At 34.5% G+C, this 24,675-nt stretch overlaps 1 protein-coding gene across 10 annotated transcripts in view; it reads left to right on the top strand.

Annotated features, from left to right (window-relative positions):
* Nucleotides 1–24,675, top strand: part of KIF21A (kinesin family member 21A) — a 149,167-nt gene that overhangs the window by 102,301 nt on the left and 22,191 nt on the right. For 4 of the 10 annotated variants that reach the window (XM_030322186.1, XM_030322183.1, XM_030322181.1 and 1 more), the window contains 17 exons: nucleotides 1,252–1,342; nucleotides 1,753–1,870; nucleotides 2,265–2,453; nucleotides 2,877–3,076; nucleotides 4,138–4,245; nucleotides 8,113–8,181; nucleotides 8,276–8,490; nucleotides 8,642–8,795; nucleotides 9,326–9,520; nucleotides 10,191–10,292; nucleotides 11,075–11,240; nucleotides 11,716–11,736; nucleotides 16,437–16,497; nucleotides 16,852–16,906; nucleotides 19,593–19,807; nucleotides 22,368–22,472; nucleotides 23,856–23,984. In XM_030322186.1, coding sequence (XP_030178046.1) covers nucleotides 1,252–1,342; nucleotides 1,753–1,870; nucleotides 2,265–2,453; nucleotides 2,877–3,076; nucleotides 4,138–4,245; nucleotides 8,113–8,181; nucleotides 8,276–8,490; nucleotides 8,642–8,795; nucleotides 9,326–9,520; nucleotides 10,191–10,292; nucleotides 11,075–11,240; nucleotides 11,716–11,736; nucleotides 16,437–16,497; nucleotides 16,852–16,906; nucleotides 19,593–19,807; nucleotides 22,368–22,472; nucleotides 23,856–23,984 — 2,193 coding nt within the window. The remainder of the gene's footprint in view (nucleotides 1–1,251; nucleotides 1,343–1,752; nucleotides 1,871–2,264; nucleotides 2,454–2,876; nucleotides 3,077–4,137; nucleotides 4,246–8,112; nucleotides 8,182–8,275; nucleotides 8,491–8,641; nucleotides 8,796–9,325; nucleotides 9,521–10,190; nucleotides 10,293–11,074; nucleotides 11,241–11,715; nucleotides 11,737–16,436; nucleotides 16,498–16,851; nucleotides 16,907–19,592; nucleotides 19,808–22,367; nucleotides 22,473–23,855; nucleotides 23,985–24,675) is intronic. The other 6 variants (XM_030322187.1, XM_030322185.1, XM_030322184.1 and 3 more) reach the window with 2 other exon arrangements.

Below are 24,675 nucleotides of genomic sequence, written 5' to 3'. Positions count from 1 at the left end.
TACAAAGGAAAGTATTTGTCTTACTCTGAATACAAAAGTATCTGTGAGAATTCAGACCTAGGGTTAAACATTACAGTTTAATAATAACATAGCTTAAATGAGATTAAACTTTTAGCCTAGAAGCTAAAAACAAGTCCAGGTATTAGGGCAGTTTTTTAGTGTAGCAGAATATCTGAAAGAAATGATAGTGGTTCCAAAGTTATTTTGATACAGTTTTTAAGCTGTTTCAAGGGGAATTTTATTGGGACAATATTGCCTTTTGAGCATTTTTTTACTCTTGATTTAAAAATGGTACAGTAGCACAAGAAGAAATCTTTCGCGTATAGATTTACTTCAAGTTTACTTTCTTAGTATTATTTAGTTTGATTAAATGTGTGAGTCTAGCAAACAGAAATGTAACTTCTATGTATAATTGACCATGGTTGCTAGGCCATAAAAGAGTGGGTTAAGTGTGAAAAACTTTGCTCACTGTAGTGTGCCCTGTCTTCTTAGGGCCACCAGGGCTGAGTTAGTTTAGCTATAAATATCACCTAACATCAGTATGTAGTTAGAGCTGTTTAGTACCAGAAGACTGAGGAAGAGGCTTCCATTTGTATGGCCAGTCTTGTGGCAGACCCTGGTATTTCCTAGTCAGTCAAAGGTTAGGCTGAACTTCAGACAGTTTTGATGTGCAAAGACCCATTTTGGTGAGAACATTTTAAGAAGAGTCCTGTGCTGTAGATATGGCATATGAAAAAAGAGCCTGTGCCATTACTAGCGGATGCAGCCAGTGTAGACAAACTTTGGTGCACAGATTTATTCCGGATCTTTAAATTTATTCTTAAATGTATCAGGTCACCAATAAAAATGCTGCTTCTGTATCTTTGTATTTAGATGGGAAAAGTCATATATTTAGATGAGAAAAGCAAAATATTTGTTTTGATTTCCTTTGAATTTAAATCATCTACATTCTAATTAATTGACTGTTACTGTGACTAGTTCTTAGCTGTCTCCTCAGATCTCATACTCTAGGGGATAATCTATTCCTCAGTGTTTCTAGAAAATGATCTTTTTCCCAATGATAAGTCACTATGGCTGGAATGGCAATTTCTACTTTCCTCTGAAGCATCAGACATAACTTTGCTCAAATGATAAACTCTTAGTTTATTTCCATAAGTAATTGATGGTTTTTAAAATCTGGGAGACAAAAGTGAACACCTTTCCTCTCTACTTAAATACTGTATCTTTTTGTTCCTCTTTTTTTTTTTTAAGTGTGGCTGGTAAAGAGGATAATGCAGATACTGACCAAGAGAAGAAAGAAGAAAAGGGTATTACAGAAAGAGAGAACAATGAATTAGAAGTGGTAAGTATGAAAGAATGAACTTGTAAATTTCAGTCCTTGAATTTAGCTTATTTATGGTTGCCGATAGCTACTAATTTATATGTAGAAAAGGGAAATAGTTATCATGCATCCATTTTAAACTATTTGCTTAAGGATTTCTTTTCTTCAGAAATGTGAGCCATAAAATACTGGCAACTCTCAATTTTGTGCAATGTGAAAGCATTGTGTGTGTGTGGATAGAATACTGTGAGAGAGAAAACACAATTTTATTTAAGACAAATTATGTAATACCCTTACAAGTGTGGAATGAGTTTTGAAGTACTGAAAGGTGAAATTTGTATACTTCTGTATTTTGTACTCTGGAAATCTAATGAGGTAATCAGTTTGTTTTGCTGATATTGGACTATTAATAGTCACAAATCACATTTTAGGAAGAAAGTCAAGAAGTGAGTGATCATGAGGAGGAAGAAGAAGAGGAGGAGGAAGAAGAAGATGACATTGAAGGGGGTGAAAGCTCTGATGAATCAGATTCCGAATCAGATGAAAAAGGTACTTGCTGTCTAGTACAAGGACAAAGATTCATTTGGGGAATATGTTTAAAATTTGGGGAGAGAACATTCTCCATTTCCTTCTTGATGAAGGCAGCTTTTACAACTGCCAACCTGTGTATCCCCTTCCAGCCTCATGTTTCTGCCCTTACTGGATTTAGTCACTATGTGATTTCCATTCTTATTTAGTACAAATAGTATCTGTTGTCACTGCTTAGTGTGAACGCTGTTAATTTACCACCTTTTCGTAGTTTTGGGGTTACCCAGGATATTCTCCTTCTAGCTGCGAAGTGAATGCCTGGATGTAGATGCTCATTTTCATGCTCTTGCTCAAAAGCTGGAATTATGATATTGTTGCCTATTGCAGTATGTTTATTTTCTTCCTTTATAAATAGCCAATTATCAAGCAGACTTAGCAAACATTACCTGTGAAATTGCAATCAAGCAAAAACTGATTGATGAACTAGAAAACAGCCAGAAAAGACTGCAGACACTGAAAAAGCAGTATGAAGAGAAGCTAATGATGCTGCAGCATAAGATTCGGGACACTCAGTTGGAGAGAGACCAGGTGCTCCAGAATTTAGGTAAGAATTACATTTAATTCTAATTAAGGTTCCAATTAAATTGCCAAAATGGATGTTTATCATTGCTTCCCTTAGAAGAAAGAAATTACATTAGCAGCCACATTAAATATGAGTTTGTGTCATGTTAAATATTGCCTATTTTTTTTCATTTTGATACCTATCTAGGCTATTTAATTATTTTGTCCAAAGTTGTGGCTGATTGCTTTACTGTCTTAATGCTGGAAACATTTATTAAATTAAAAAAAAAAAACTGTTAAACAAGTTGAGAGTAGATAATAAAACAGAGAGTAATTCAAAGATACCCTGGCTTCTTGAAGTTTGTGTTTGGGAGGTAGTTTTTCTCTAAGGTCATAAGTTATAAATCTGTGATGTGAAAAATCTGTGTCTCACAGAAACAAATGCAAATATCCTTTGGTCATTTAGGCTCAGTGGAGTCTTACTCAGAAGAAAAGGCAAAAAAAGTTAGGTCTGAATATGAAAAGAAACTTCAAGCCATGAATAAAGAACTGCAAAGACTTCAGACAGCTCAGAAAGAGCATGCAAGGTTGCTTAAAAACCAGTCTCAATATGAAAAGCAATTGAAGAAATTGCAGCAGGATGTGATGGAAATGAAAAAAACAAAGGTACTGACTGTATTTTGCATTAAAATCTGATGTTGAGGATATTTGTTTCATTTGGGACAAAAAAATTATTGTGATTCTTTCCATATTCAATAAAAGGGTAACCGAGTCTTACAAATGATGTACTTCGTTTTGGCAATTAAAAGTTGCTTCCTGCACTCATCCATTATCAAAACCTTTCTTCAGAGTAGCTGAAAATCATGTGGTTGAAAATAGGGCTTCTTTTGACTCTGATGGATATCTCTCCTCCTGAAACACGTAAAATATTTCAAACATGAAAAAAATCATTAAAAATTACATAATGGACACTATATACACTATCTTAAACACTACAGTTATATGGAAAATCTCCTATGTATTCCTTTTTGATCTTCTTTCCTGAAGAGGTAACAACTATCTTGAATTTAGTGTTTATCATTCCCATGCATAGAAGAATACACATTGTCTTCTCTTAACAAAACAGAGTATGTGAATTCTGATCTGTTATCTGTTTTTTCTGTGGGATGAATTTTTCTTATTAACATTTGGTGTGAAAATCAGCAAATGTGAAAATGATTTAGGAAGTTTTAGATTCTTATGTTGTGTCTTTGCTGAGGACAACAATAGCTAAAATTATTAGGTGCTTACAATATGCCAAGCATCATTATAAGCACTCTTCAGGTATTACTTGTTAAATTCTCAAAATAGTATAATGCCACAGAACTGTTATTTTTTATGTATATTTTTTATATATGAGAAAATGAAAACCTAGGGAGGTAAAGTAATTTGTTCAAGGTCACACAGCTACTGGTAATAAGTACCAAAAATTCATTCAAATTATAGAACAATTGAACATTTATATAAAAAGCATAAAGCACTAAGCAATTTGATAGGAATGTATTAGAAAAGTTATTAGAAAAAGAAATGTACTAATCCCACAAAAATAAGAATTGACCATTTAAAATGTGCAACAAAACTCCACTTGTTTCTGTTAAGTATTCAGAATTCTAACTGCTTGCTTCCATTAGTTTATTGAATGTTGTGATAGGGTAACTCCAATAGATGTGTTTACCTAATTTTTTTAGGTTCGACTAATGAAACAAATGAAAGAAGAACAAGAAAAAGCCAGATTGACAGAGTCTAGGAGAAACAGAGAGATTGCTCAATTGAAAAAAGATCAACGTAAAAGAGATGTGAGTGGACTTTAACTTTCAGTTATATACAAATCTTGTACATTGAACAAGCTTGTTTAGTAAATGGAAGAAAATTTTCTTATAACTTTAACTATTAAATGCAGGTTAAGGACAATAAGCATAAGGACAATAAGTATGCATTAATTTAGTAATATGGCAGTTATTGTATGGATTATAGTAATTCAATATACAAGCTTATGAAAAACAATATAATGTTATTATAAATTTTGTTAGAGGCTTATATCCTAGATGATGAGATAGGAGAAAATGGCAAAGATATAATTGGTTATCTCTAGGGAAATCAGGTAACTACTTATAGTCTTGTATAAGATAGTGATTTTAGGATGGTTCCAAAGACAGTTTCACCTAGAGAGTCTTAGAGATGTTCCTGAATAATAACCCAGTTTCACTAGAGGTGGCTTTAATAAGAGCGCAAAAGTTTTCATATTCTTTCACTCAAGAATCCTGCTTCTTCCATGAACTCAGACTAAGAAAATAATCTAAAATAAGAAAAATTGTTATGTATTAAAATCTTTAATCTAGAGTAATTTGTAATAGTGAAAAACGTAAAAACAACCAAGATACTTGACAGTATGGAGAATAGTTAAATAAATTATAGCCCATCTCATTTAATAGGTTATTATTCATCTATTGAAGATTAGGATTTGGAAACTGCATAGTAAAATGAAAAATGACTGTGATTTAACATTAAGCATAAAGTAGCATTTCATATATGCATGCTTGATTAAATGAGGGGAAAATTTTAAGGATATATACCAGCATGCTAACTGTAGCTGTGTCAAGATTTTAAGTAATAGCCTATTTGTTTTTTATTCTTTCTAAATTTTGGCAATATGGTTATTTCTTTTTTTTTTAATGTTTATTTTTTTAGAGAGAGAGCATGAGCACAGTGGGGTAAGGGCAGAGAAAGAGAGGGAGAGAGAGAATCTTAAGCAGGCTCCACACTGTCAGCATAGAGCCCAACATATGACTCAATCTCATGAACCATGAGATCATGACCTGAGCCAAAATCAAGAGTCAGAGGCACCCCAGCAATTTGGTGTTTTCATTTATGGTGTTGTTTTTTTTTTTTTTTTTTTTTTTCTCAGAAGAAGAAGAGGCCACCGTGGTCTTTTCTCCATTGTTGGTTAGGTTTCAGCTTCTGTTCCTTTTTTCTTGCTCAACTTTTTCTAAGTCCTCCCTGGAGAAAATCTGAGCATGCAGCATATTTTAGAAAATAAAAACCTACTTTGGGAAATAAAAAGAAAACTTAAGGAGATAGAAGAGAGTAATGACAGAGAAAAGTAGATATTTTCACAAGATGACTTCTGTATTAAGGCTATATTTCTTTTTTTTTTCCTATTAAAAAATTGGCATATATTCGTGAGCCATAAAGTTTGCTCTTTAAAATTTTTTTTTTTTCAACGTTTATTTATTTTTGGGACAGAGAGAGACAGAGCATGAACGGGGGAGGGGCAGAGAGAGAGGGAGACACAGAATCTGAAACAGGCTCCAGGCTCTGAGCCATCAGCCCAGAGCCTGACGCGGGGCTCAAACTCACGGACCGCGAGATCGTGACCTGGCTGAAGTCGGACGCTTAACCGACTGCGCCACCAGGCGCCCCTAAAGTTTGCTCTTTTAAACTATACAATTCAAGGTTTTAATATATTCACAGAATTGTGCAACAATCATTGCCATCTTATTCCAGAATATTTTTTATCAGTCCAAAAAGTAACTCCATATCCATTAGCAGTCACTCCCTATTCTTCCGTCTTCCTGGCCCTGGCAGCCATTCTGGTATACTTTCTGTCTCCATGGATTTGCCCATTGTAAATGGAATATATGATATATATAGCTTTTTGTGTTTGGTTTCTTTCATTTAGCATGATGTTTTCAAGGTTCATCCATGTTATTACATGTATTGGTAGTTCATTCCTTTTTATGACTGTATGGATAGAGCACATTTTGTTTTTGCCTTCCTTAGTTGGTGGATATTTGGGTTATTTCCACTTTTTGGCTATTTATTTTTAAAGTTTTTATTCCAATTCTGGTTATTTAACATACAGTGTAATATTAGTTTCAGGTATACAGTATAGTGATTCGACACCTTCATATGATACTCCGTGCTCATCAAGTGCATTCCTTAATCCTTGTCAGCCCCTTCAGTCCCTTCAGCCTATTTCAGCCCCTTTCCCCAACTCTCCTCTGGTAACCATCAGTTTATTCTCTACAGTTAAAGAGTCTGTTTCTTGGTTTGCCTCTCTCTCTCTCTCTTTTTTTTTTTCCCTTTGCTCATTTTTGCTTCTTAAATTCCACATATTAAAGAAGGAAATCTTGCCATTTGCAGTGACATGGGTGGAGTTAGTATTATGCTAAGTGAAATAAGTCAGAGAGAGACAAATACCATATTTATTTTATTTTTAATGAAAACTTTTGGATGACAGGAATAATTTCCTTATAATGTACTGTACTTATTTCTTTACAACTAATTCATATGAGATAGAGTAATATTGCACAATTAACTACTAGTATGGAATTTTTGAATCTTATTCTACAACATAGGATATATGATCTATCCTATATATATGATATATATGATATATCCTATATATATGATATATATGATATAATATTCTGTTATAAAGATATGAGGCTGGCTAGTCACATACAAAGCTAACATTCAGACTCCTTTGCCCTTCTACTTATTGCTTTGTGTGCATATTGACTCCCTTTCTAAATTGTTTCTTGTCATACTCGTCTTCGAACCCTTTGTACCAAAAATATGAATGAGCTTGAGATTTGATTTTGAATAAGAAAAAACTTAATTTAGTAACAAGTTTCAAACCATTTGTTTATTTTAATTTTTGGAAGTTCATTTATTTAAAAACATTTATTAACTTTGCCTCTATGTCAATCATTGTTGTAGGCAATGAAGATACAGCAGTGATAAGATAGTGTCCGTTTCTCAAAGAATTCTCATCTGATGACATAGGACTATGCATAAACATGAGATGAACGATCTGTTTGAACTAGGGATACAAAATATGAAGGTTATTTGGTATATCACAGAATTTAAGTCCTAGAAGGGATATTTGTGATTAAGTCCAATTCCTAAGCTTTGCCCAAGATCACAGAGTTGAATAAATGACAGAACCAAAACTAGGATCTGTGTTCTTTTTCATTCCAAAATTTCTTCCTAAATTATAGCCTTATAAAATGACTTAAAGTTGTTTATAATTAATTAACAATTAATTATAAACATAATTATCATATGTCTTTATCATATAGAGTACCTAAAAGCAAATTGGTAACCAATACCGACATGTTTTATTTTTCATTTACTTTACCCAACATAATATTTCCGAAGTTCTTGTAAAGTGCTAATACAATTAATATATGTTTTCCCTATATTTAAAATGGAGTTAATAATTACTGATATATTTTAAGGTGACTTTGTTGGAAATATTCTAAGCTGTGTTTCTTCCTCAGCAAAATTAAATGTCTAGCAAAAAATGAAATGATACAATATTTGTAAGGCATTTAGAAAAGCACTTGTATATAGTAAGCACTATGAATGTTTCTTAAATAAAATTGTGGCACAGAGATAACTTCATTTTTCAGAAAGAAGTGGCTGCATCAGTATGTATTTTTGTTTATTGGAATAAAATATTCTTATCTGTAGTAATGGATGCAAGGTCGTTTTTAGCTCAGATTTTGCTAAGAACTGATGGGGCATCTGTTAATGCAGTAGTAGGAAGTATTGGGGCATATGTTAATGCAGTGGGATGGGGCATACGTTAATGCAGGAGTAGGAAGCATTGTATCTTTCAGTTTAGTATTTTAACTTACTCAATATTATTTTTATAGCATCAACTTAGACTTCTGGAAGCCCAAAAAAGAAACCAAGAAGTGGTTCTTCGTCGCAAAACCGAAGAGGCAAGTTGATCATTTGGAGGAAACATCTGGCTTTGAGATACGTGATGTATTTCTGTAGACTAAAAGAGTGAGTCTGTCTCTGTTGCACTTTCAGGTTACAGCTCTTCGTAGGCAAGTGAGGCCCATGTCAGATAGAGTAGCTGGGAAAGTCATGCGGAAGCTGAGCTCATCCGATACCCCTGTTCAGGACACGGGTTCCAGTGCAGCTGCTGTAGAAGCAGATGTATCAAGGGCAGGAGCCCAGCAGAAAATGAGAATTCCTGTGGCAAGAGTCCAGGCCTTACCAACGCCCACAACAAATGGAACCAGGTCAGTACAATTCTTTTGTTCCTTCTGACATAATCTTTATGGCATTATTACTGAATGTTGGACTTAAATGAAAAAACGGCTTATTTTTTGGCATACAGTCAAATAAACATATAAGTAATAATTATGTTTATCTGTTTTTATATGGTTATAGAAAAAAATATCAGAGGAAAGGGTTGACTGGCCGAGTGTTTACTTCCAAGACAGCTCGCATGAAGTGGCAGCTTCTTGAGCGCAGGGTCACAGACATCATCATGCAGAAAATGACTATTTCCAATATGGAGACGGATATGAATAGACTCCTCAAGGTGTGGAAAACAGAACATAGATATGTTCTTTCTTAGCTGACTGGTAATTTTAGGTTTCCAAATTTGATCCCTTGGTACATTAATCCTTACCAATTTGTCTTTTTTTCTTTTTCTTTTTTTGTGGGTTTTGATCGCATTATGTGTGAACAGATGAACATCATTTCTTTTTTGTTTTGTTTTGTCTTAATTGTGGTAAGAAAAGACAGCACGAGATTTACCCTCTTAACCCATTTTTAAGTGTACAGTACAGCATTGTTAACTATAAGAACAGTGTTGATTAGCAGATGTCTAGAACTTATTTGAGTAACTGAAACTTCATAGCACCCCTCAAATCCCCCCAACCTGGCCCCCGGCCCCTGGAAACCACCATTTTACTTACTGCATCTATGAGTTTGACTCTTTTAGATACCTTATATGAATGAAATCTTGCAGTACTTGTCCTTCTGTGACTCACTTATTTCATTTAGCATAATATTCTTAAGGTCCTGGATGAATATCATTTCTTAAAATCCAATCTGTTTTTTCAATAGCAACGGGAAGAACTCACAAAAAGACGAGAGAAACTTTCAAAAAGACGAGAAAAGATGGTCAAGGAGAGTGGAGAGGGAGATAAAAATGTGGTTAACATCAATGAGGAGATGGAGTCATTAACCGCTAACATAGATTACATCAATGACAGTATTTCTGATTGTCAAGCCAACATCATGCAGATGGAAGAAGCAAAGGTTTGTAATTGTTAAAAAAATGGTTAATGGCTTAAGGAAGATGTTTTTGTATTTTTAATCATAAAAAGCACTTTGAATTTTTATATCAAGGAATTTTCTATTTATGGATTTACTATGATTCTTAGGTTTTGCATGAATATCACTCCCTGCTTGCTCTCCAGATTTCTTTGCTGATTTTGTGATATTATTTATTGTTTATAAAATCAAAAAGAGGGGCGCCTGGGTGGCTCAGTCGGTTAAGTGTCCGACTTCGGCTCAGGTCATGATCTCATGGTCCGTGAGTTCGAGCCCCGCGTCGGGCTCTGTGCTGACAGCTCAGAGCCTGGAGCCTGTTTCAGATTCTGTGTCTCCCTCTCTTTCTGCCCCTCCCCTGTTCATGCTCTGTCTCTCTCTGTCTCAAAAATAAATAAACATTAAAAAAAAATTTTAAATCAAAAAGATGTAAAAACGTATATCACTTATTAATCCACCTTGAATTCTTAACTGCTCAAATGTGTCTTTTCTTTTCAACTAACCCATATGTTTCTTGGAGTAGGGATCATATTTTACATTTTTCTGAGGAGTCTTATTAACTTACCCAACACTATCAAATAAATAAATGAGACAACAGGCTTTTGCCTCTGAATATATTCAGCTCAAAATAATGTTCGTCTATGCTGATTTGATGTAGGAAGAAGGAGAAACATTGGATATCACTGCGGTCATTAATGCTTGCACACTTACAGAAGCCCGATACCTGCTGGACCACTTCTTGTCAATGGGTATCAATAAGGTATGATCTAACTACACCCAAATAATGATTAATTCATTTTGTTTATCTTTCATCAGTGACCCTTTCCTTTATAATAGGTAAGAAGGGTTTTTTTTTTTTAACTGAAAAGTATTTTTTTTACCTTTCTTTAGAGTTAAGAAAAGTCAGGACTATTTAGATCAATTTCATTAGCTTGTCATCCATTGTGCTTGTGTATTAGAAGAGGTAAACAACTTAAACAAGAAATAATTCATCTTTTGCTTTAACAAAGGAAAAATGAAAAGAAAAATCTCTTGGGGTGCAAACAAAGTTGGTATCATAACTTTGGTTTAGTATTGATTTTTCACAGCTCAAAAAGAAATCTGAAAGTAAAAAATACAGTGGTGCTTCCCTCCTCTTTGAATGTAAATGCATTAACCTGTCACCTGTAAGAATCCTAAATATTGAGGATGATAATGATTTCTGACTCCCCCCCCCCCTTTTTTTTGCCACTTTGGGATGGTGCTAGACCCTTTATTTTATGTTCTCCCACTTAATCTTCACAATGTGCTAGGAAGTAGATATTATTAATATCATTCTGCATATGAGGCAACTGAAGTAGGAAGATAAGGTAATTTGCTCAAGGTCACCAGGCTAGTAAGCGGAGGAGCTACAGTGAATCAACGTCTATCGGATGTCAAAGTCCATATATCATATGCATTTGTTATTTGATACACATCTTTGTATGGAAGATTCTGTTATGTATGACCTGAGATAATTGTTGTTGTTGTTATTATTATTATTATGTTTTGGGGTTGTTACAGGGTCTTCAGGCTGCCCAGAAAGAGGCTCAAATTAAAGTACTTGAAGGTCGGCTTAAACAAACCGAAATAACCAGCGCTACACAAAACCAGCTCTTATTCCATATGTTGAAAGAGAAAGCAGAATTAAATCCTGAGCTTGATGCTTTACTAGGCCATGCTTTACAAGGTAATTCGGACTAAATTTCTGTTAAACAAATTGCATGGTAGCTTTGCTCTTTGAGAATGCTATACTATACCTCTTTCCCCTATTGCTTGATTGAATAGATGCTATATTTACTCATGCTTTTAATAATTATTCCTTCTTTAATTTGCATGTATAAATTTGGGGGGATTTAATTATTGTCATTCCAAGAAATGATTACCAACTTTAAAAGGCTTATTTAACCTTATTGAGCACTTAGTTTTTATGAATAAAGAGGATCAACCAAGTTTCTGAATTGGTTATTTAAAATATTAACCACATTTCATTACTTTACTCTGCATATCTAATTGCCTTAAAAAATAATAAGTGTTTTCTATGGCATCTATTCTACATATCTTATAAATGGTGCATAATCTTGTTTTATGTGGGAGTTCTTAACATTGGATCTGTTTTGATTGGAGTATTGCTTTTTGTTTCCTTTTTGCTGTTATTTACACAGATCTAGATAGCGTACCTTTAGGTAAGTATGTTTAGCTTTCTGTGTACCCTACAGCTGCATGAATTACTAATTGTTCATGTACACTAATTGTGGTACATCTTATGTTTAAAATTTTTATTGGCAGCCAACTGGTTTTTGCATGATCTTTTTGAAATGTATCCATGACCACAAACATACTAAGTCTTTTGTCTTTCCTATACATTCATTCCTGTTTTAAAACCTATTAGATTTTTAAAGAAGTATACTTTAGTTAATTTTGTCTTTTAGTTTTTGACCTCCAGCTGTGACTCCAGTTTCGTAAGCCTTTCTTTCTGTTTCTTGTAGGAAAAAATGGAGTATACATTTCTTTTTAATTTTTAAATGTATCTGTTAACTTGCATCTGTTGTTTTAACCTCATAACTTTCCTTAGCATATATCTTTGATATATACTTGTCTTTGGTATATATTTGCTAGATTCTCAGCTATTCTTAATTTTTGTAAAATTAAATACATATATTTTAACATTGTAAACTGAAATTATTCAAAGCATTCTATATGAACATATTGAAACAATATTTATGATTATAATATTTTCAGATTAGAAGTGGCTTTAGAGATGACCAAATATAGAGATTTTCAAACCTTCCCCTTGCCACTACAACCTTGTCATGAGCTACACCCACCCATTAATAATGTCTCTGCTCCTCTCAATGATGATACACATGAAGGACCAGGAGTATCAGGGCAATTTTATTACTTGTGATTTTTCTGAATGATTATTTTGGAGCAGTTTTTATTTAATTAAATTTTTTTTTCAGAATCTGATCTGATCTTTTTTTTTTTGTAAGCACACAGCTGCCAAAAGTGTTCTAAACGCTTATCCTTAAAGGAGAGGAATGTAATTGAAAGATTAAATGTACTTACCTTTATGTGTCAGTAGAATAAACATAATCTATACATCTGAATTTGTTTTAAATAAGATGTTACATAAATAAAATACATGAGTTATTTGATTTTTTTTAGATGTTTATACCGCATGTTAATCTCAAAGTAGTATTTTCTTGAGATCAACTGCATAATATAGGTATGGAAAGGCTGATACTTTTAAGCTGCTTAAACTATACCAAGTACAGGTAGAACAAATAGGATTGGTTATATCCTAACCAAGACTGTCAAAGTTCCTGGATTATAACTAGGATTTTTGCCATTCCATGTCTTATCAGGCATGTTTCTTCTCTTTCTGTTCTTCTTCCTCCCTTTCCTCCTCCTCCTCTTTGTTCTTCTTCGTGGTCCAATCTATAGTAAAAAGTAAATTCTCTTTGTTTGCGTAAACTTTATTTATTTAGTTATTTTGAGAGAGAAAGAGAGAGGGAGAGAGGGAGGGAGAGAGAATGGGGAGGGGCATTGTGAGTGACAGACTCTCAAGCAGGCTTCGCACCAGCAGCACAGAGCCCGAGGTAGGGCTCAAACCCACACCATGAGATCATGACCTGAGCTGAAGTTGGACACTTAACTGACTGGGCCACCCAAGTGCCCCTAGTAATAAGTAAATTGTTATTTACATCTATTGTCTCTTTTAACTTGGAAGAAAAGTGTAAGTGTCCTCCTTGATATCCTTTAGTGCAGAAGATATTGAACTGCTAATTTGATGAGCAGTGTTATTTTTTTTACAACTTTCAAACGACTTCCATTTGTCTATGGCTGGAGAAAGGTCTGAATCAGAGAGTGGAAACCCATTCAGCTGATGTAACCTGTGTCTCATGGCTGAAATCTGTGCTAGGGATGGGGGCCATAGTCTAGCCCAGAGGTGCTTAGAGGAAAAACACAGAAAGAGAAAAAAATGGAAGTTAAATCCACAGAAGCTCGAGAGTCCTATAAACTTTGCTTTAAAAACATTTGCTTAGCTCCAGTTTTACCTCAAACATCAGGCTGAGTGTTTGGATTCAAAGATGAATATGACAGAAAATCTTTCCCTCATCGACTTGATGCCTTACTGGGGGTGACAGACAGAGTATGATAAATTCAGTGAGGTGATTGAGATATGTATAGGGAGTTATAGGAAGAGATAGTAGGGTCACCCAACAAGAATGGAGGAGTTGATAAAGGCTTTTCTGGAGGAGGTGACATTTGAACTGAAACATAAAGGAAGAAAAAGAGTTAGCAAGGCAAAAGACAAGGTGGAAAGGGCGGGGGGGGGGGGGACGTGCAGAGAAGAGTCCCTCTGGGCAATGACTAAACTAAAACATTGGGACTTAGCCACAGTATTGTGTGCCTGAGGCCTTCAAGCAGGTTGGTGCCCTGAACAAGTACATAGCATAGAATGATAGAACATAAGACCAGAGGGTGAACCATGCCAGCATCCCTTTCTGATAAACTTGTACTTTTGTAGCCTTTGAAGAACATCTTTATTATCCTTTTCTTTTTTCCCAACCTATGTTAGGATCCCTAAGACCTCCCTTATCTTTGAGACTTGCTATGAAGACTCATGGGGCTTAGCATGTGGTTGTTTTTATGGCAAAGATCCATGAGAGCAGTGTAGGAAGGATACACAGCTGGATCATAAGGCAAAAAACCATAGATGTTGTCTGGAGGAATCCATGTCTAGTTTTCCTTATGATCTTTCCCTTCTATGGGACATAATACAGAATTTTCATTTCCCTCTGGAGTGAAAATGCAGCAGCATGTGCACAATGTTTATGTCCAGGGAAGTCCCTTGTTACTTAGCACCTGAAGCTTTTCCTGGGGACTGGTCACATAGGTTCCATCTGTCTGGGATTCAGGACTCCCAGAAGGAAAGCAGGAGTTTAGCATAAGCCATATTGTTTGTGCAAACAACATAGGTACAGTAAGTACCTTCGGTAGCTAACTAGTGACTGGGGATGCTCTGAGAATCAAGTTTCCAGATGCCAGACAAAGTCCAACTTTGTAAGCAGGCCATTCTAAGGATAGTAGTGTTTGGGCTGCTATGTTAACTCTTTTCTATACACTATTTTTTTTTTATAACTTCTAATAACTGAAAAAAAAAAAAAGACTTGAAAATACCTGGTTTACTTCCAGTGATGTGACACTGCTCAACTTTACACTGATACAGATGAACTTCAAGGCATTTGGAAGTTGCAAGTCTCTGCCTTTAGCTTTAACTTTCTGACGTTGAGAAAAGAAGCTAGTATTGGGCTGGATGTGTATTCTCAGAGTTACGAGTACAACAGTGAGGTGATAGTTTGTTCTATTGCCCAGATGACCATAGTGCTCAGACTAAGCTCAGTCCAGCAGAGGAGTCTGATCTGGTGACTTTCCTGGTGGGGGCCTCTATCCTCTGGCCAGGTTGGTCATGTCAAACCATAATTATCTCTAAATAAGTCATACATGCATAAGCAGGAGCTAAGTTTTTACTAAGCACTCATATGATGTTTAACATACTAACTGGTCTCACACTAACTGGTTTCTACAAGAAAAACACTGGCAAATCTTAGCCAGCCTTTATGCATGGGAAAATAAAGATTAGGTTTGTCATTTCTTTATAACCTCATGTTCTATATTATCAACTAATGCAGTCACCTTAACATGCAATTATCACGTCTGTGAAGCAAGTCCTTGAGCCTCCCTCTAGTGGTAGGCTTTGAGGTACACATTGCCTTCAAGACCACCATGATCTTCACTTCAGAAAGTAAATTCCCTTTTACGGGTCCTAGATGGGCTCCATTTTAGATAATACTATCACGTATCAAGTATTACTGAATTTCTATCAAAGTATCTGCTAAACAGTGAGGAAGAAAGGGAACATCAGAGAAAGGAATTAGTTGTCCACAGTCCACATGCACAAAATTACAAGTTAAAAGGGGATAAATCATATATATTTTTGATTAACATATGTTATTTATAATATGTTTGCTTTTGTAGAATGATTTTATAATAAAATGTGTATATTTTAAAAACCTGCACCTATGTTAGGGGCTCACTGACATTTTAAATAGTTTACTTTCAGTGGCTGTTTGATTTATTGACTTCCTACTAGTTTTACTTGTTTGCTTTTTCTCCTCTTCTTTACTAGTCTGTTACAGTTGTTCTGAAATAGTGGTGATTTACTTGTATTTATTTACAAAACTGTTGCATGTGAACCTATTGTTTTTGTCTTTTATGTACATATGAATGAGCTGCATGCTGATGTGTGACTTCTGAATACCTTCACACATACACACACACACACACACACACACACACACACACACACCACTCTCTTACTCTCTGCTTGAAAACAAAAATAAAAATAAAGGAAAATATTTAAGTAAATTGACATATTAAAATATAGCAAGTATGTCTACCCCTATATAGTTTTTGAAGTTGGCTTAGTACATTAAAGGGAGCTCATGCAACATTTACTCTCTCTTGTATTTTACTCTGTGGGTTTTCATATGTTTGGATAGCATGGGATAAATACATACTCTGAAAAATATATACATACTCTGATAAACACATGATCTCATTTCCATCCTGTGAATGTTGTTCTTCTATATTTTATGATTCAAACTTGTGGTTTTTCTATTTTGGACCCTTTTTCTCATTTTAGGACACATAATCAAAGGGGTTTCTTAGAAGTATTTTTCTACATTTCTATTTGGACTCAGTTACAAAAACCAAAGTGCCCATATTGAGATGTTGATATTTATTATAGCATGGGGATTGCAGTCACTCAAATTGTGGCATGTGGATAATACTTAGATTTTGGACATTTTTTTTTTAGAAAATGTAGAGGATAGTACTGATGAGGATGCACCTTTGAACAGCCCAGGATCAGAAGGAAGGTAGGAGAGCCTTTAGAAACTTAATAGATTTTATTTGTTTCTGTAATTTTTTAAATACTTTTATCTTGTTGCTTCAATCAATTACCATAAAACAAATAATTTTGAATTTTATGGCTAAGTGAATAGCACTAGAAATAGTATTATGGAAACCAAACTAAGTCATACTTAACCACCACAAAAAAACCGGGATATTTAAAGAAAGAAAATGAATAATTTTGTGATTCATTTTGATTTTAAATATTGTCTTTTTTGCCCTGTAGACCTATAAGATGTTTTCTATCGTTAAAAACATAGAAGACAGCGTTTTCTATAAGTCCCCTTTTAACCCGTGGTTAATTATTTATTTGCATCTAGCACACTATCTTCAGACCTTATGAAACTTTGTGGTGAAGTGAAACCTAAAAGCAAGGTAAGGAGAATTGAAAATAACAGGTAAGCATCCTTCCCCACAGTTTTCTGTTATCACTAATAAACACATAGGCCTCAGACCCTTAAGAAGGTTAGCAAGTTGGCATGCTTTTACCATCACTCCCGTGTATAACAACTTTAGTTCTGTAATTACCATATTCTCCTTTGAAACAAACATTATGTCAAAATATTTCTCCTTTGTGGAACTTGTGCTTTACCGTATTATTGCACTTCTTCCACTGGAGAAGCTATGATTATGGAGACCAATTCTTATTTTCTTCTAGGTTTTTCCTGAAAGTTTCATTACTCATTAAGGAAGTTATGTGGTAATTTATTAACGTCACCTAAGTTTCCTAATAATTATAAAGGAGATTGTAGACCCTGTGGTGGCATACAGCATAAATTTGCAAAATTTGTTAATTGGCAGGAGGTTTTTGAAATTTTAACATTTAGTATCTTCTTAAGTGTATCACATATATTTTGTTAAAGTAGTATCCTGAGGTGGTTTGAATAATAAGCTAACTCTTAATCATTAATTAGTTGTATTAAAAACTAATGAGACTATAATGCATATTTGTATAATTAAAAAAATATCAATGCCACATGCTGTTAAATGTGTAAGATATTTGGTATGTTTCATATTCAGTGTTGGTAGCATTTGATACTAGATGAATTAACTAACCATCTTAAGATGTTTAAAAACAAAGAATTCTTGTAGTCCTTAGTAAATATTTGTTAAATGGATGGAAAGAATCAGGACCTGAAAGAATTAACACTGTGCAAATGGGTAAGACAGAGTTAAGGCCCATAGTGAATAGTCAGGTAATGCAAATGAATAATGTGGCTGGATGTAATGAGTAGGGGTCATTGTGATTACCTGACGAGGACATGCCTCACCTAAGCAAATAACCACCACTCAACTCTTGCTCATTTTTGCCATGAGGATTATAGGCCTAAGACAACTAGATCTTCTATTTTTTCCTAAAGAAGCCTTAAATACAGATTTTTATGTAGAATTTCCTGATCTTTAACACACTGGTCAAGCCAATCAAAAAAACATCTCCAGGCTGTATTTATGATCCTTGAGCTTGGTAACATATGGTTTTATTTTATTATTCTAAGTGACTAAGCAGAAGTTACTCCCACACTCAAAGAAAACATTCTGGTATGGTTTGGATCCAGTCTTAGGTAGAGGTGAAAATCTCTTAAGGTCCTGAATGTCTTTCAGGCCCTGTGAAAGCCTAGATATTCATGCCCTTCTGGGACACCAGAGAGAGGTGTAAAGTGGTGCTCTAAACATTATCTACTGAAGGAACCGCTACAGTTTGGAATTCCTAAGAAAAGGATTCCTCCCTACCTTGGGCTGTTGGCAGTGAAGAGAACTGAGAGTGTAAAAAACTGGCCGGAGAGTTTTCTTTTTCCAAAAATTTTCTGAGGTGCTACTTACTACTCCTTTTGAACTTCATTCAAAGATGCCTGAAAGGATCTCATATCATTTCTGTTTCTTTCTTTTTTAAATTTATTTATTTATTTTGACAGAGAGAGAGAGAGAGAGAGTATGAGCATGCTTGCACGAGCAGGGGAGGGGCAGAGAGAGAGGGAGAGAGAGGATCCCAAGCAGGCTCCGTGCTGTCAGCCTGAAACTAGATGCAAGGCTCAAACTCATGAACCGTGAGATCATGACCTGAGCCAAAATCAAGAGTCAGTCGCTTAACTGACTGTTCCACCCAAGCGCCTCTCATTTATTTTCATCATTGAAAAAGTAAAGTTAACTGTATACGTTAAATAGGTATGTACTAGCACTATGCTATGTACAGGGGAAATAAAGATGAATAAAACAGGGTGTTTGCTCTTTAAAGGCTTATAATCTGGTAAACACCTTGATTATCCATTAATACCTTAGTGATAATAACAACTGAACAACAACGGGGTAGTCAGTTCATTTTCAAGAGTAAGGAAAGGAATTTGTATAGTGAATTTAGATTCTAGGAAAATAACCTTCACTTGCCTAACCGTGCTACTAAAGCTCGTGTAGGCTCGTGTTGAATTATCCAGCAGGCAGGTTAAAAACACAGCTAATGCATCAGGAGAATGGGGTCACAAAAACTGAGAAGCAGACTTAAAAAAATGATATTAAAATAAAATTTAAAACAAAGTGATATTAAATGAGCATCTGAGCATGGGGTAAATCAGAATTTAGTTGAGCTTCCCTGCAGTTAACTTTTGGTTTAATTTCTTCTTTCTTTTTTAAAAAAATTTTATGTTGAGGGAGGTGGCCATGAGTGGCAGGGTAACATAGTCATATTGGTGGCAAGTTGTTTGTTTTTGAATCTGGCTTTGCCACTTACTAGTTGTGTGACTTTGGGTAAATTACTTAGCGTCTCTGTGCGTTAGTCTCCTCATTGGTGAATTGGGATAATGATAGTACATACTAATGTAATTAAGTGTTCGAACATTGCCTGGCATACAATAAGTATTATATAAATATTGGCTATTATTATGGCCTTTAAAGGTCTCATATGGCTATAGCTCTGGCTTGTCACTATCTTACATGCTATGTTTGACACTTGCTAGGAAATGACACGCTAAATATTTTTACCTATTTCAAACTAATATTAAATCTCTATTCCCTAATCATCTCTGCAAAAGTTTGCTTCTGATTGCTTTTCCTTCCATTCTCTGACTAGGCCCGAAGGAGAACCACCACTCAAATGGAATTGCTGTATGCAGATAGCAGTGAACTAGCCTCAGACACTAGTACAGGAGATGCCTCCTTGCCTGGCGCTCTTACACCTGTTGCAGAAGGGCAAGAGATTGGAATGAATACAGAGACAAGTGGTACTTCTGCTAGGGAAAAAGAGCTCCCTCCCCCATCTGGCTTCCCTTCTAAGATAGGCAGCATGTAAGTCTGGCCCAGCTACACTAACTTCCTTTTCTTTGGCTTTTCTTTTTCTTTCTTTTTAAAAATTTTTTATATGCATGTTGCTAATTTCTTATTTCTATTTTTTTAAAATTCCGTAAACAAGATCTCCGGTTTTCAAAGGAATTTCTGTTAGGTGTTATCTCCCCTAATTTTTTTGACATTTGAAATCATTTAAGATGAGATGTTCTTTGTTCAATCCTATTGCTTGTTTCTAAGTTTTAGGGTCATTCTTCAGGATTATAATTTTCATAAAGGCTGAGTTGTGAATTATAGACAAAATTTTTTAGGAACACTTAAATCAGGTAGTTATATCTATAAAACCATCATACAAAACAGAAGCTTTAAAACATCTTTTATTTGCTTTAAATGAACATGATTTTTCGTTCTAAGAGTCTGGTCAGGATAGCAAACCTTTGCTAACCCTATAAGGAAAAAGAAATATCAATCACAAACAATCATTTTAAGGCTTCCTAATTTTTTGCCTTGAAGTACTTGGCATTGCATGTCTGGGATGAGTGTATGCACAAAATATTTTTTTTTGTATTGTTAAAGCTTTAAAGGAGGTAATATTCTCTTTCCCATTTATGTAATATGAACATTCTATTCAAAACAACTATTGTCTTGAGGATGAAGATTTCCCAACTCAGGCTAGTATGTGTATGTATGCTATGTGTGTATGTGTGTTTGGACAGTTATATTAAAATTAGATCATTCACCGGTAAAGTTTTTTTTTTTTTTTTTTTTTAATGTTTATTTATTTTGAGAGAAAGAGAGAGAGCACAAGCAGGGGAGGGGCAGAGAGAGAAAGACAGAGAGAACCCCAAGCCGGCTCTGCGCCATCAGCACAGAGCCTGATGTGGGGCTCAAACTCATGAACTGTGAGATCATGACCTGAGCTGAAATCAAGAGTCGGATGCTTAACCGACTGAGTCACCCAGGTGCCCTTGGTAAAGAGTTATAATAATATTTTTTTTGCTGTAATCCTCACATATGATCTACCAAATGATTTATGGAATGAACGCATTACTGCATTGAGGAATATTGCCAAAAAAAAATGGCACACATTACATGACTCTGCAAATAATAAAATATAACAAACTTTCCCCCTTTGAATATCTGTTTCCCATAATTTCCTTTTTTGTTTTGTTACCTTTTTTTAACTTCCTTCATTTTATGAAGATATTTCTGCCATCTTCCATTGAGTAAGCCCATCTGCTATCTTTAGATCCAAATGTAATTTTAATGATGACAACTTTCTTGCATGTGCTTGATGTGGCCTATGTAATTAACTATTGGATTTGCTGATAGAGATTGCTAACCAGTATAGCTTATGGCTTCAGTGCTTTTTTGATAAGATGACTGTTAAAGAAATGCTTTTGGTGAAGGTAATGATATAAACAGAACAGATTTTAAGAATAGATTGAGTAGAGACTTTTGGAACTTCAAGACTTAATCTATGGCCTGGAATCCAGATTCAGGTAATACCTTCTTTTTGCCCTCCCCCCACCCCTTTATTTTTTTCATTTTTTAAGTGTATCCTTTATTACAGGTTGTAGAATATATGTTTTTGACTGTGTCTCTTCACATGATTTGTTCTCAAGTGTTCATAAATTCAGACACTTGTGTAATTCTGTTCAAATTTAAGACATTCTCGGTGTGGTAACTCTTAATGTCATTACTGCATGACTTTAATTGCTTGATGTAAAATAATTTACTTAAGTGGCCCTTATGATTTAACTGATGAAGGATTTTTGAATTGTGATTTCTTGTGGTCAGAAGTCAGGGACGTGAAATTTAAATATTTAGTTTTACCATTCTGGTAATTGTACATTCTAATTCCATAGTGTTTTCTTCTTATTAATATAACTAGTCAACAATAATAAAAATTCATTTTTAATCAGAATCTATTATCACATACACAAAAATAATAGTCTTAAATTGTTGATTATACAGCCACTATTCAACATTTAAAATTTATAATAAGAATGTTTTTATTACTAAAATTTATATAGCTACTAGTACCTAAATATTAGGTAAAATTATTGTGTGTCATTTGTGTGTGTGTATGATTACTGGTAGTACTGTTTTTGACTGTGTCTTAAGTATTATTTCATTAAATCTCACTGTTTCTCATATTTTGATATTCTAATATTTTGTGTTCTTATAAGATTATAAAGACAATTTTTTCCCAACTGTAACAATTATAATCAACCTAATCATTTATGTTTAAAATCAGTTATTGATTTTGGCCATTTGGCAGTATAGCATTGATATTTACATTCAAAGATAATAGGTTTGCATATATTTAATAAGATTGCCAATTTAAAAGTTAAATATACAGGTGTCAAGCTTCCATCAACTAAAATTACCCATGTAATATATTCCTATCATAGTTTTGTTTTTTTGTTCCCGGGTAATACTCTTTCTCAAGTTGCAGTTATTGATATATTAAAAATTTTAGTTTGAAACTCTGCCAGACAAACTTGTATGTATATATTTAATAAAGTTTGATGATTAAAAGAGGCTTTTTCTATTTTAGTTCCAAACAGTCATCTCTATCAGAAAAAAAACTACCAGAGCCTTCCCCTATAACCAGGAGAAAAGCATACGAAAAAGAAAAATCAAAGGCCAAGGAACAAAAACAGTAAGTTACTTATACTAGATTACATAAAATCTCTGGTGCACTTAGATGCTAAAGGACAACAGTGAAATTATTTTCCACATGCAGGCTAGATCTATGGTTGTGACTGATTTGACTAATCAAGACGATCAAGTCAGCTGTTGGTTTGGCTCAGTGTTTCTTGGTCACACACATACCTGTAAACATATTTGAACACTTGTCCCTAATCATGTATTCTTATTTATTTTCCAGTTATTTGAGCATATCATTGTAAAAAGTTCATGTACACTTGAGATGAAGTTTAGTGAATCTATATTTCAGATAGTCTTCTAGAAAGATTTGAAATTGATTTTAACTGATAAAACTGACATTGACTTTACCTCTGTAAAATAGCTGACAGGAAACTAGTGTTCATCATAAGGTGTGTTAGTTGTACCATTTTCTTGCTGTTCTTTTACATTTAATTTTTTTTCCTGAAATCTCTTAAAAGCTGTTTGTGTGTTTTGTGAGGGTTAATTTACTTAACAGTGCATAGTATAATCTGATGATCCACTTAAATGGGCATTTATAAATTGCAATGTCACAACATGAAGCTGAGTGAATGGATGAGAGCCACTGAAACCTCTCTCCCCTGTGGCATACCCACTCCTCCCTCAGGTCACCTAAGGTGCTACATGCGACAGGTAGATCTCTGACATGGCCTTGAGGGAGGGAGAGTTTTGGTGCCAGTCTCCATTTAAATATTAGTAAAGCTAATTTCTTTAACATGTAAGTAAACATAAAAAGTAGTTTTCATATATTTTCTGTACCCAAGTGGACAATCTTATACCATCCTCTCTCCTGTGCCGACATGCACACTCTACTTTGACCACTGGATTAGCTGACTTGAATGTCGTGGACGTTCTCCTTCTAATCATCCTTGCTTCCTGTACTTAAAGTTGTAATTTTCCTATTTCTACTGGATTGAATGTCTCAGGGATACTTGGGAGATGGGGGATGGAGCAGATAAGTAATGTAAAAATAAAAGTGAGTAAATCTTGGAAAAGGCAAATCAGTTTTAAACACTCTGGCTCTCTTTCCCCTGTACTCATCTGTAAAGTGAGTAATTTGGTTTTAACTCTAAAACTGTAATTTTAAATTTGGCTTGGTTTATTTGTATTGACTGTAGATTTCAGCAGACAAGTTTTTCCTTAGTGCCATCTTGTGGGCAATGTAACAAAATCCAGTGGAAAAGTTTTTTTTTTTTTAATTAAATTGTTCAGAGTGTATTTTATCTTACAAAAAAGGAAGAGAGGAAGAAGAAATTCTCTAATGAAAAGCTTTTTTAAAAAAGCATGTTTCTTATAACATTCCTAACAAATCATAACTGATTAAAACCACCTATTTAATGTTCTTTTTTTCTTGTAGCTCAGATTCTGGAACCTCAGAGGCTAGTCTTTCACCTCCTTCTTCCCCACCAAGCCGGCCCCGTAATGAACTGAATGTTTTTAACCGTCTTACTGTTTCTCAGGGAAACACATCAGTTCAGCAGGATAAGTAAGTCTTTATGGAAAAGAGCCCCTCTATTTATTACCGTAGTCTGAACCTTTCAATAGAGTCTGCAGAACACATTTAGCCATCTCTTTGTGTGGGAGATGAAGTCTGACTTGTGAACTCTGGCCATATTTGATGTGTTTTTCCAACAGGAAATGAACAATATAGAAAAGATTAGAGAAAATTATTTTCCTGCTGAACATTTTTCCCTGTTGTAGATTTGCATTGCTAAACTTTCAGCACTTGTCTTGCCTTTTCATTTCTATGTAAATTAGAATTCAAATATCTTTGAGACCACTCTAAGTTTAAATTTGTTGGGATACTAAAAGCCTCTAGTCCAGATAGCCTGAGTTGAAAAGAGGCAACTTATTTTACTTTCAGTGCATATAACAGCTTACAAAGTCCATTGTTATATGTATAAAATGTTGTTAGCATTTGGTGGTTTGACACAAATCCACCACAAAAAGTCAGTAATAAAATAAAATAAAGACAGCTCGTATTTGGGTGGAGGGGGTTAGGACTGAGGTGGATTGTGGAGGAAGAGAAGTTGGAGGCCTGTGAAAATTATAATTTGCATTAAATTTGAAGTGAGAAAGTATTCCCACATCGAGCCAGAATCTCTCTTGCAAGAATTCATACTAACAGTCCTGCCATAAAATATTTATTAACTCTGACTTATCTGCTTTGATTTTGA

The sequence above is a fragment of the Lynx canadensis genome, chromosome B4, assembly GCF_007474595.2.
Source record: "Lynx canadensis isolate LIC74 chromosome B4, mLynCan4.pri.v2, whole genome shotgun sequence".
Taxonomy (NCBI): domain Eukaryota; kingdom Metazoa; phylum Chordata; class Mammalia; order Carnivora; family Felidae; genus Lynx; species Lynx canadensis.
The sequence above is the reverse complement of the archived record's forward strand: the minus strand, read 5'-3'. Positions and strand labels throughout refer to the sequence as shown.